The sequence below is a fragment of the Podarcis melisellensis genome, assembly GCF_964234715.1.
Source record: "Podarcis melisellensis genome assembly, chromosome: 2".
Classification (NCBI taxonomy): domain Eukaryota; kingdom Metazoa; phylum Chordata; class Lepidosauria; order Squamata; family Lacertidae; genus Podarcis; species Podarcis melisellensis.
The window spans coordinates 124,285,794-124,298,554 of NC_138529.1; the positions used below are offsets into that span (position 1 = coordinate 124,285,794).

General features: G+C 40.3%; 1 protein-coding gene across 12 annotated transcripts in view; it reads right to left on the bottom strand.

Annotated features, from left to right (window-relative positions):
• LOC309364378 (uncharacterized protein) overlaps window positions 1-12,761 on the bottom strand; it is a 214,577-nt gene that overhangs the window by 22,012 nt on the left and 179,804 nt on the right. For 8 of the 12 annotated variants that reach the window (XM_081901518.1, XM_081901519.1, XM_081901527.1 and 5 more), the window contains exon 2: window positions 11,084-11,209. The exons of 1 other annotated variant lie outside the window; for it this stretch is intronic. Coding sequence is in view for 3 of the 11 variants with exons in the window: in XM_081901520.1 (XP_081757646.1) it covers window positions 695-794 (100 nt within the window). In the remaining 8 variants the exon portion in view is untranslated. Of the gene's footprint in view, window positions 1-694; window positions 869-11,083; window positions 11,210-12,761 lie in introns of all 12 variants that reach the window. 3 more of the 12 variants (XM_081901520.1, XM_081901521.1, XM_081901522.1) reach the window with 1 other exon arrangement.

Sequence of the window (12,761 nt, forward strand, 5' to 3'; positions counted from 1 at the left end):
GAAAAAGACAACACACAGAGGCCCCATCTGCATTCAGACTGTAAAGCAGGGATCAGTGAGTTGTCTGGCATTGGCAGGGCATTCAGATCACAGAACTGGTTTTAGATATTTAGAGCTGCCAATTCATTGCGGCGGGCGGGGAGCTGTGATCTATTCCTGGCTCAAATTGCCTGCAGATGACAAAAGGAGCAGGCAGGCAGGCAGGTAGGTGGGGGAGCCCGAAAAGGTGCTCCCCTTCTCCATCTCCATCCTGTGAGGAGAATCAGAACTTACAGGGTTAAACAGTTCTGAGTGACGTCTCACATTCTGAGGTGTGGCTATGTTCACAGAGGGGAGTGTTTCTCTGTGTGTCTTCTTTCGCTTTTGCTGAGAAGCGGAGAGCATGTCTGGTTTTTCGCCGGGCTGAATTTACGATGTTATTCTACGCAATAAAAGACTGTTGGAGATAAGCAAGAAGCCTGCGTGCAGCCTGAGTTATTACCCACACAAGCAACAGTTTTCCCCGCTGTGTAAACTCTGCTAAGAGGGCCAAAGAGGCTGGAGGAGGTTTTTACTGGCACGGACAGCAGTGGCGCAGCTAAGAAGAGTGCCAGACGCCATCTTGGCCCCATACATCCGCCTGCCTCCCCCCCCACCCCAATTACTCTCCGGCTCCATCCCTCCATGTCCCCATCTTCCCTCCCCTGGGACTCACCAGATCTCTCGGAGGTCCTCGGCAGGGAAAGCTCAGAGGTTGAGTGGAGGGACGCAGGAGACAACCTGACCAGGTCATCCGTCCATCCTCCCCCTTCCATTTTCACTAGGTTTGCAGAATCCGTCCCTTTTATCCTTCCTGAGGAGTCAAGGAGCCAAAAGAAGCTGCAGGGTCCTGGGAGAGAGGAAGAAGGAAAGGGAGCCTCAGAGGCCCTGCAGGGATTCTCCTGCCCTAGATATTCTCCTGCCCCTGGAGAAGCACAAATGGGGCAGCCCCTTCCCAACAGAAGCCCCATTTCTATACCTCTCTAGTGGTTCCAAAAAATCAGGTAGGCTACTTGCGTGGCAATTAAAGACAAAACAAAAGGAGAGAGTAATAGAAAAATGAAAAATAATTGAAGATCCTAAAGAAATATGCAAAGAAAAATTAAATCACTATAGGAAGTTTTACCGTGCAAAAGAAGAAGACCAAGAGGAAATGGAAAGACACATAGCACAAAATAGACTCCCAACAATAGCAGATTGGAAAATAGAACAACTAAATGTACCAACAGCGATGATGGAGGTGCAGCAATCAATCTCAAAAGCAAAGATAGGAAAGTCCCCAGGTAAGGATGGATTATCGGCGGCATTTCATAAGAAGTTAGAAGATATATTATCAGAACCAATGAAACAGTACTGAACTGAATTTTAAAAGAAGGAAGAATACCAAAATCATGGGAAGAAGCACTTATCACACTGATACCCAAACAAGGAGCAGATCCAACACTAATCAAAAATTATAGACCTATATCATTGTTCAATAATGATTATAAAATATTTGCTAACATCCTAGCCAACAGGTTAAAAAAAAGTATTGAATGAAATAATACACAGTGATCAGGCTGGCTTCTTACCAGGCAGATACATGAACAATAAAATGAGAAAAATAATTGATATTTTAGAATATTTAGAAGCAAGATCAGATAAAAAAGGCATTTTGATGCTGATAGACAGGCAAAAGGTATTTGACAACATCTCTTGGAGCTCCATGAAAAAAACTACAGAAAAAACATGACTTAGAGAAAATATTCTTAGGGGTGTTGAGGCAAAATATTGAAATCAGAGAGCCAAATTGATACTAAATAGTGAAATAAGAGAAGTAAAATAAGTAAGGGGACCAGGCAAGGCTGCCCCCTTTCGCCTCTACTTTTTATTACGGTACTAGAATTCTTAGCAATGAACTTCCGGGTTAGCGCCATCGGTAATGGCGGAATTCCTCTGACTAAGAGGAATTTACTCCGTGAAAATTGGGTCTAGCCATCACGGCGAAGGCGGAGACCCTTCAGAAATCACAGGCGGGTGAAGCCTGTGAACGTGGGATTCAGCGGGCACCTTTTGTGCCTGCCCTACTCGCGGGGAAACCCGTTTTTGGGGCTCCGGAGCGAAGTGGGGTGAGCAGTGCGGTGCTGTGAATTGACTGCTTTTTCCACGGAGTGAAGCCGCATAGCCGTTGCCGGAGAGCGCTGACTTTTTCCTGTGAACAATTGGATTCTAAAAGGCATTACCCGTGAGTAGAACAAATTGGAAACTTTTAAAAGAAGAAGTCTTGGCAGCGAAGAGCGTCAGCATCTGGTTCTTCTGCCTCACCTGCAGCTGTACCAACACAACTTAAACCAAGAGGAATGTCATCAGAAGAAGCTTTAGATTGCACTAGGTAAGATAAATGAATCTTTGGAAAATCTCAGCAGGAAAGTAGATGAGACAAATGCAAAGGTGGAAGCTGGAAATACCAAAATTGACATAAATACAGAAAGTATAAATAGTCTGGGACAAAAGGTGAATACCAACATAGAAGCCATACAGAAATTGATACAGGAATCTGCTTCAACCCATCAAATTGCAGAGGAAGCTAAGGAAAAAGTGGCTGCTGTGGAAGTTAAGGTAAGTCAATTGGAAACAAAGAGAGTCCCAGATATACTGAGACAAGTTGAGGACCATAAACTGACTCTTTCTATGATTGAGCTCAAGGAAAAGCAGACGAACTTGAGGATCAGAGCTGTACCTGAATTGGAGAAGGATAGTTTGATAGAATTTCTTACACAGGAATTTGCAGAGTTTTGGAATTTGGATTTGGAACAAGAAGGGGTGAAAATTGTGAGTGCTTTTAGGCTTGGAAGAGGAGGGAAGAAGAACAGAGTGAGAGACTGTTTGATTACCCTCCGATCTAAAGAAGAGAGAGATAAAATTTTGGGTTGGCACTTTCAGAAGACTTTGGAAATATTGCAGACAAGAGTGGAAATATTCAAAGATATCCCGAAATATCTTTTGGACCTTAGGTCCAATTATGGAGATTTGGTTGCTCTGCTGAGAAGGAACAGAATTATCTTCAGGTGGGAATTTCCCCAAGGCCTATCCTTTAGCTTTAAAGGAAGGAAAATAAAAATAAGATCAGTCGAGGACAAAGAAAAATTTCTAAGCAACCACGAAGAGGACTTACAGAAGGGACTTGGAAAAGAACCAGGAGCATCGGACAGAAGATCACCAGATAGAGGACTAGAGCAAAGAGCACTGGACAGAAGATCACCTATACTGGACATAGCAAAGCTATCTTTTGGACTGGACTGCCCAGCGAAAGGGATACCAACACCACCGACAGAACAAGAGCAAGCACTGGGCGCAGTTGGAGGAGACTTAAAGTAACTATACCATGGCACTGCAAATATTAAGCTGGAATGTGAATGGGATGAACTCCCCTGAAAAAAGACGAAGAGTCTTTCATGTATTAAAAAAAAACAATTGGACTTGATTTGTTTACAAGAAACACATGTGATAAGGCTACATAGGAAAATATTGACAAATAAAAGATTGGGACATGAATTCATTTCATCAGACAAAGTTAAAAAAAGAGTAGTACTTTATGCAAAGGAGAGCCTATCACCGAAATTTCTCTTTAAAGATGACCAAGGAAGATTTGTGGCAATTGAAATCCAATCACAAGGAGAGAATTTTTTGATACTAGGCATCTATGCACCAAATGAGGGGAAATCGGAATTTTTTAAGAAGTTACATGAGACTCTGATAGACTATATGGACTATAATATGATTTTGATGGGGGATATGAATGGAGTGGTATCTACAAATATGGACAAGGCACAGAGACAGGTAGTCACCAAGGATGGTAGATTACCAAAGACTTTCTTTGATATGACTGACAATATGGACTTAGTTGACATTTGGAGAATTAAAAACCCTCTGGGAAGAGAGGGAACCTTCTTCTCTGAGGCTAAAATGACATGGACAAGAATTGACCAAATTTGGGCAACTAGAGGGCTGGCTCCAAAGACTAGAAAGTGGAAATATGCCCTAAAACTTGCTCCGACCATAATGCTGTAAAGATGGAATTGAAACTAACACCAATTGGTTCCTTCAGATGGAGGATGAATGACACATTGTTTAGGAATGAAGAAGTGATTAAGGAGGCCCAAAAAACTCTGAGAGACTATTTTGAGATAAATATGAACTCCACTGTAGAAAAAAGAGTAATTTGGGATGCAAGCAAAGCGGTCATGAGAGGATTTTTGATACAACAGAATGCGATTCAAAAGAGAGTCCAAAATGAGAAAAAAGATAAGATTTTGGAGAAAATAAAGGAAGGAGAGAAGAAACTGAGAGTGAAACCAAAGTCACAGGAGATTCTGAAAGAGATAAAGTTATATCAAGTACAATATATGAAAATGATGAATCAGGAAATGGAATGGAAAATTAAACAGATGAGACAAAAGACATTTGAATCGGCAAATAAATGTGGAAAACTGCTGGCTTGGCAAATGAAAAAGACAGAAACTTAACACTATCACAAATTTGGAAGTAGAAGGAAAGGTTATACAGAATCCAGTGGAGATTAGAAAGTGTTTTCAGAGGTATTTTAAACAACTATATACATAGGAAACCCAGAAACAAATGGACATTGATCGTTTTTTGAAAATAAATGGATTACAAAAAATCTCTTAAGAAAATAAGCTAATGTTGAACTACAAAATAACTGAGCAAGAGATAGAAGGGGCCATTCAGAATATGCAATTGGGTAAATCTCCAGGACCGGATGGTTTGACTTCAAGATACTATAGATCTCTGAAAGAATGGATAATACAGCCATTAAAGGAAGTTTGTAACAGAATATTGGAAGGGGAAAGGGCACCAGAGTCGTGGAAGGAAGCTTATATCACACTTATACCGAAATTAGAGTCTGAGAAGACACAGCTTAAGAATTACCGCCCCATATCTTTGCTTAATGTGGACTATAAAATGTTAGCAGACATTCTGGCTAAAAGATTAAAAAAGGTATTAGTAGAAGAAATTCATAAAGACCAAGCTGGTTTTCTCCTGGGCAGACACTTGTCTGACAACACGAGGAACATAATTAACATTCTAGAAAAGTTACAAGTGAATATTAATACTAAAGCAGTTTTGATATTTGTGGACGCGGAGAAAGCCTTTGACAATATTTCTTGGAGTTTTATGAAGAAAAATCTACAAGGGATGGGGGTTGGTCAAGGTTTTGAAAATGGTATAGGTGCAATTTATTCAGAACAAAAGGCTAAATTAATTGTTAACAATGTAGTGATGGAAGAATTTAAGATTGAGAAAGGAACACGACAACGTTGCCCAATCTCTCCATTGCTTTTTATATCGGTCCTGGAGGTTCTTTTATTATTATTATTTTGATCTTGCTGAATTAATTTTTAAAATAGAATACAAGAAGGGAAGGCGGGTGGAAGTAAAGAGAATAAGGTTCTGAAAGTTATTAAAATGAAAGAGTGTTTTTTTATGCTATACTTTTTTCTGTATTCTTTTTTGAATTTTTTTTCTTTTTTTGATGTTTTATTGTTTGGATTTTTGAGGTTTGTCTGTTCTTTTTGTGGTTTTTTCTGTTTGGTTGTTAATTCTTTGGAATTTCTAATAAAATATTATTATAAAAAAAAATGGTCCTGGAGGTTCTTTTAAACATGATTAGAAGGGACCAAACAGTTAAAGGTATACAAGTTGGAGCTAAACAGTACAAACTGAAAGCATTTGCCGATGATTTGGCATTGACATTACAGGAGCCAGAATCTAGTACTAAAAGAGTATTGGAACTGATTCAAGAATTTGGTCAGGTAGCGGGTTTTAAGTTGAATAAGATGACAGTCAGCAAAAACAAGACCTGGAGCTGACTGTGGCTCAGATCATCAGCTTCTTATATCAAAATTCAAGCTTAAACTGAAGAAAGTAGGAAAAACCACTGGGCCGGTAAGATACAATCTAAATCAAATCCCTTATGAAAACACAGTGGAAGTGAAGAACAGGTTTAAGGATTTAGATTTGCTGGACAGAGTGCCTGAAGAACTATGGATGGAGGCTCATAACATTGTACAGGAGGCAGCAACTAAAACCATCCCAATGAAAAGGAAATGCAAGAAAGCAAAGTGGTTGTCCAACGAGGCCTTACAATTAGCGGAGGAGAGAAGGCAAGCAAAATGCGAGGGAGATAGTGAAAGATACAGGAAATTGAATGCAGATTTCCAAAGAACAGCAAGGAGAGACAAGAAGGCCTTCTTAAACGAGCAATGCAAAGAAATAGAGGAAAACAACAGAATGGGAAAAACCAGAGATCTGTTCAATAAAATTGGAGATATGAAAGGAACATTTCGTTCAAAGATTACCATAATAAAAGACAAAAGTGGTAAGGACCTAACAGAAGCAGAAGACATCAAGAAGAGGTGGCAAGAATACACAGAGGAACTATACCAGAAAGAAATGGATGTCTCGTACAGCAAAGGTAGTGTAGTTGCTGACCTTGAGCCAGACATCCTGGAGAGTGAAGTCAAATGGGCCTTAGAAAGCACTGCAAATAACAAGGCCAGTGGAAGTGATGATATTCCAGCTGAAGTATATAAAATTTCAAAAGATGATGCTGTTAAGGTGCTACACTCAATATGCCAGCAAGTTTGGAAAACTCAGCAGTGGCCAGAGGATTGGGGAAGATCAGTCTACATCCCAATCCCAAAGAAGAGCAATGCCAAAGAATGCTCCAACTACCGCACAATTGCACTCATTTCACACGCTAGCAAGGTTATGCTTAAAATTCCACAAGGAAGGCTTAAGCAGTATGTGGACCGAGAACTCCCAGAAGTGCAAGCTGGATTTCGAAGAGGCAGAGGAACCAGAGACCAAATTGCAAACATGCGCTGGATTATGGAGAAAGCTAGAGAGTTCCAGAAAGACATCTACTTCTGCTTCATTGACTATGCAAAAGCCTTTGACTGTGTCGACCACAGCAAACTATGGCAAGTTCTTAAAGAAATGGGAGTGCCTGATCACCTCATCTGTCTCCTGAGAAATCTCTATGTGGGACAAGAAGCTACAGTTAGAACTGGATATGGAACAACTGATTGGTTCAAAAATGGGAAAGGAGTATGACAAGGCTGTATATTGTCCCCCTGCTTATTTAACTTATATGCAGAATACATCATGCGAAAGGCTGGGCTGGATGAATCCCTAGCCGGAATTAAGATTGTCGGAAGAAATATCAACAACCTCAGATATGCAGATGACACAACCTTGATGGCAGAAAGTGAGGAGGAATTAAAGAACCTTTTAATGAGGGTGAAAGAGGAGAGCGCAAAATATGGTCTGAAGCTCAACATCAAAAAAACGAAGATCATGGCCACTGGGCCCATCACCTCCTGGCAAATAGAAGGGGAAGAAATGGAGGCAGTGAGAGATTTTACTTTCTTGGGCTCCATGATCACTGCAGATGGTGACAGCAGTCACGAAATTAAAAGATGCCTGCTTCTTGGGAGAAAAGCAATGACAAACCTAGACAGCATCTTAAAAAGCAGAGACATCACCTTGCCAACAGAGCTCCGTATAGTTAAAGCTATGATTTGACCCCAGTAGTGATGTATGGAAGTGAGAGCTGGACCATAAAGAAGGCTGATCGCCGAAGAATTGATGCTTTTGAGTTATGGTGCTGGAGGAGACTCTTGAGAGTCCCATGGACTGCAAGAAGATCAAACCTCTCCATTCTGAAGGAAATCAGCCCTGAGTGCTCACTGGAAGGACAGATCATGAAGCTGAGGCTCCAATACTTTGGCCACCTCATGAGAAGAGAAGACTCCCTGGAAAAGACCCTGATGTTGGGAAAGATGGAGGGCCCAAGGAGAAGGGGACGACAGAGGACAAGATGGCTGGATAGTGTTCTCGAAGCTACCAGCATGAGTCTGACCAAACTGCGGGAGGAAATATGAAATATCTGGGGATTAATATGACAGCTAAAAACTTGAATTTATTTGACAATTATGAGAAATGTTGGATAGAAGTTAAAAAAGATTTAGAAATATGGTCCAAACTGAAGCTTTCCTTGTTGGGTCGAATTGCAGTTATAAAGATGAACGTATTGCCAAAAATGTTATTTTTGTTTCAAACTTTGCAGATTGTGGACAAGATGGATTGTTTCAAGAAGTGGCAGAGAGATATCTCTAGATTTGTCTGGCAGGGCAAAAAGCCCAGAATAAAATTTAAAATATTAACTGATGTGAAGGAAAGAGGGGGATTTGCCCTGCCAGACTTTAAACTTTACTATGAATCAGCAGCTTTCTGCTGGTTGAATGACTGGCTGCTTCTTGAGAACACTGACATTTTGGACTTGGAAGGTTTTAACAATGCTTTTGGATGGCATGCATATTTGTGGTACGACAAGGTTAAAGCGCACAAAGCTTTCAAACACCATATTGTCAGGAAAGCATTATTTAATGTCTGGATAAGGTACAAAGATTTACCGGAAAGTAAGACCCCAAGGTGGTTGTCACCCATGGAGGCAAAGGCTCTGAACAGACTCAATATGGAGGCCAAATGGCCGAAATATTGGGAGATATTAGAACAAGAAGGAGATAAATTGAAACTGCAGAGTTTTGAGAAATTAAAAGATAAAGTGCGAGATTGGCTTCATTATTATCAAATAAGAGAGGCCTATAATATGGACAAAAAATTGGGCTTCCAGGTGGAAAAATCGAAATTGGAAACAGAATTGTTAGAACCTAAAACTAAGATTCTTTCAAGAATGTATAACTTGCTGTTAAAATGGAATACACAGGATGAAAGAGTTAAATCAGCAATGATTAAATGGGCACAGGACATTGGTCATAACATTATGTTTGCTGACTGGGAAAAGTTGTGGACCACCGGTATGAAGTTTACGGCATGTAATGCCTTAAGAGAGAATATTATGAAAATGATTTATAGGTGGTACATGACCCCAGTCAAGCTTGCTAAAATTTATCACTTGCCTGATAATAAATGTTGGAAATGTAAAGAAACTGAGGGTACATTCTTTCACCTTTGGTGGACGTGCCCAAAGATTAAGGTTTTCTGGGAGATGATATATAATGAACTGAAAAAGGTACTTAAATATACCTTCCTTAAGAAACCAGAGGCCTTTCTCCTGGGCATAGTTGGCCAATTGGTGTTAAAGAAAGATAGAAGGTTTTTTATGTATGCAGCAACAGCAGCAAGAATACTTATCGCAAAGCATTGGAAGACACAAGATTTGCCCACCTTGAAAGAATGGCAGTAATAGACTACATGGAGATGGCAGAAATGACTGGCAGAATCCGAGACCTGGGAGAAGAAGTGGTGGAAGAGGACTGGAAGAAGTTTAAAGACTATTTGCAGAAACACTGTAAAATTTATGAATGCTAAAATGATGTTGGTATTAAAAATAATATGGCATTAGTGATACAGGTTTAAAAGTTATGTAAAAAATGTAAATTGAAGAATGGTGAAAGACTAAAGTTATATTATGTTAAAAATAAACAATATGTTAAAGGCGTTTAAACATAAGGAGGAAAGATTGGAGACATAATAGAATGACTTTAATAATTAGAAATGAGTTATGAAAGAGGGTAAAGATTTGCTGTATCTGATTGGGTAAAGAGGAACACAACAAAGGGAGGCATGAGGAAGTCAAGAAAGAAAGTTTTGCAAGTATGAATTTAAAGGTTGGAGTTTTTATTTTAAACTTTTTCTTTTTGATGAATGGAACTTATTTTTTTCTACATTTTGGCTTTCTTATCTGTTTTATATGTATTTTTGACTGTCTTTGTTTTTCTTTATTTCTGTGGTTGTTATGTGTTTCTTCTTTCTGTAAAACCTAATAAATATATTATAAAAAAACAAACAAACTGCGGGAGGAAATAAAACACCACCTAACAGGGTGGATCCAGTATCACCAAATAAATGAGGTCTTCATATCTGTCCAGAAAAAGGGTTTTGCAATTTCAGTATTGGATAAAGGATTACAGTGGTGCCTCGCAAGACGAAATTAATCCGTTCCGTGAGGCTCTTCGTATAGCGGTTTATTCGTCTTGCGAAGCAAGCCCATTGACAGCTTAGCAGATTAGCGCTATTAGCGGTTTAGCGGCTTTTAGCGGATCAGCTGATAAGCGGCTTAGGGCTTAGGAAAAGGGGGGGAGGGGAAAAAACCCGCAGGAACTTGCAAGACATTTTCGTCTTGCGAATCAAGCCCATAGGGACATTTGTTTTGCGAAGCGCCTCCAAAACGGAAAACCCTTTCGTCTAGCGGGTTTTCCGTCTTGCGAGGTGTTCGTCTTGCGGGGCACCACTGTATTACAAAACAAACCAAAAGTAATTTCTAAAATGTATGGAACATTATTGGCGTGGAAGGATATGGATGAACAGATAAAGGCGGTAATGATCAAATTGGCTATGGATTTAGGGAAACCTATTCAAGTAACATCATGGGGAAAATTATGGAAGGAGAGTTGGAATTTTACGGCTTGTGAGGCAATAACAGAAAATTTGATAAAGATGTTTTATAGATGGTATATAACACCAACCAAGATATGTAAAATGTATTTAAAAAAATCAAAATTACATTGGAGGTGTAACCAAGTAGAGAGGACCCTTCTGCATATGTGGTGGCTATGTGATAAAATCAACGGCTTCTGGGATACGGTTTATGAAGAACTAAAAATTGAGACTGGTTTCCCAGGTGAAGCTTTTTCCACATTCTAAATAGTCCCCTGTAGGAAATATTTCATGGAAAATTAGATTCACCAACAGAATGAAGCCAGACAAATGTAGAAAGGGAAAAAGATCTCTGAAGCCTACACTGAAGAAGGCCTGGAAAGCTCAGAGCAGCCTCATCCTGGTTTGAAAAGGCAGGACTGGTGGAAGAATATTCCCAGACAGAACAGGAGATACATCTCCTATGGAGAGTTGTGGGTGTGTTAACATCTCAGATGCTGCAGGTGGCGCTATGGGGCTCCCTCAAAATAGAGGAGGTTTGTCCTTCAGAGATCTGTATGGAAATTCAAAACTGATCTTATGATCCAGCAGGGAGCCTTACCAGAGAGGCCACGATCCCAGGATTCTCCTCCTTGACTTCCTTCTGCAGAGCTCTCTGGTCAGGATCCAGCAAAGCCCAGTCCTCCTCTGTGAAAGGAACAGCTACGTCTTCAAAGCACACTGGACCCTAAGAGAAAAAGAGACCATAAAGATGATCTTCTAAACATTGCTCTGTTCTTTTCTGTAACAATTTTTTGTGTGTATTTTAATGATGGGTGTTAATCTTTGTGTGGGGCAACTCCATAAAACAATAATTTTATTATCTATGTAGCATTCATCTTCAAGTAAACCTTTGCAAGCATTCCCATTTTCCAGATGGAAGGACCTCCTCTCCCTTCATCTGGTGGGGTGGACCCTCCCCCTGCCCCCAAGCCAACTTCAAGGGGCACCAGGAGGGGGAGGGGAGGGAATGTTGGTTGGCATCCATCTGTCTTAGGAGACCATGGAAGAGTGTCTTTGAGTGAGATCCAGTTGTTGGGAGGGTAACAGCGCCAGCCGTGGGTGTGGAGATCTGTTCAAGAAAATTTGAGATATGAAAGGAACATTTTGTACAAAACCAAAAAATTCCTTCCAGTAGCACCTTAAAGACCAACTAAGTCAGTTCTTGGTATGAGCTTTCGTGTGCATGCACACTTCTTCAGATACACTGAAACAGAAGTTTCCAGACCCTTCTATATAGTGAGAAGGTGGGGAGGGGTATTACTCAGAAGGGTGGTGGGAATGGGTGATGGGCAGATAGCTGTGATGAGCCTGTTGACGACTCTTAAAGACTGCAATAGGTATTACAGGAAAAAGCAAGGGGTGAGAAGGTGAAAAATGGCTTTGTCATGTATAATGAGATAAGAATCCAATGTCTTTGCTCAGACCAGGTTTCTTCATGGTTTTAAGTTTGGTGATAAGTTGCAATTCTTAAAACCATAAGTTGCAATTCTTAAATTCTTAAATTCTTGCAGTCGTTAAGAGTCGTCAACAGGCTCATCACAGCTATCTGCCCATCACCCATTCCCACCACCCTTCTGAGTAATACTTCTGTTTCAGTGTATCTGAAGAAGTGTGCATGCACACGAAAGCTCATACCAAGAACTGGACAATGGAAGAGTGTGTCTTTGGGAGTGAGATCTGGGGGAGAGACATGTGTTGTTGCATCTGGGACACAGGAAGTGGTCTGGAGATGCAGAAGGGCTTTTCTCCTCCCTGTGCTCCCCCCACGTGGGAATGTTCCCCTCTGGCTGCAGCCTCTGTTCACAAAGAAAATTCCTTCCAGTAGCACCTTAAAGACCAACTAAGTCAGTTCTAGGTATGAGCTATGACTATATTCTTGTCCCTTATAATATTATAAATTCGATCATGGACTTCAAAATTGGAACGCGCACTGAAAGCGACCATCAGCCATTATCGTTGTCTATTAACTTAAAGGACGAAACCAAAATAACTAAGTACAATACCATAGAACCTTCTCAATACAAACAAATGACCCAATTAAAATGGTCCCAGGAAATGAGTGTAGCAGTGGGGCAAAAACTTACAGCCAACCTGAGAAAACAAGTATTATCCAACTTAAAGATCACTAATTTCTACAGTGATATTCCGAAAATTTATAATGAAATCTTCCAAATGTTTGTAGAGCTTAGTACTCCACCTAAAGTTTGGGTACTTAAACATACCGCTAGCCCTTGGTT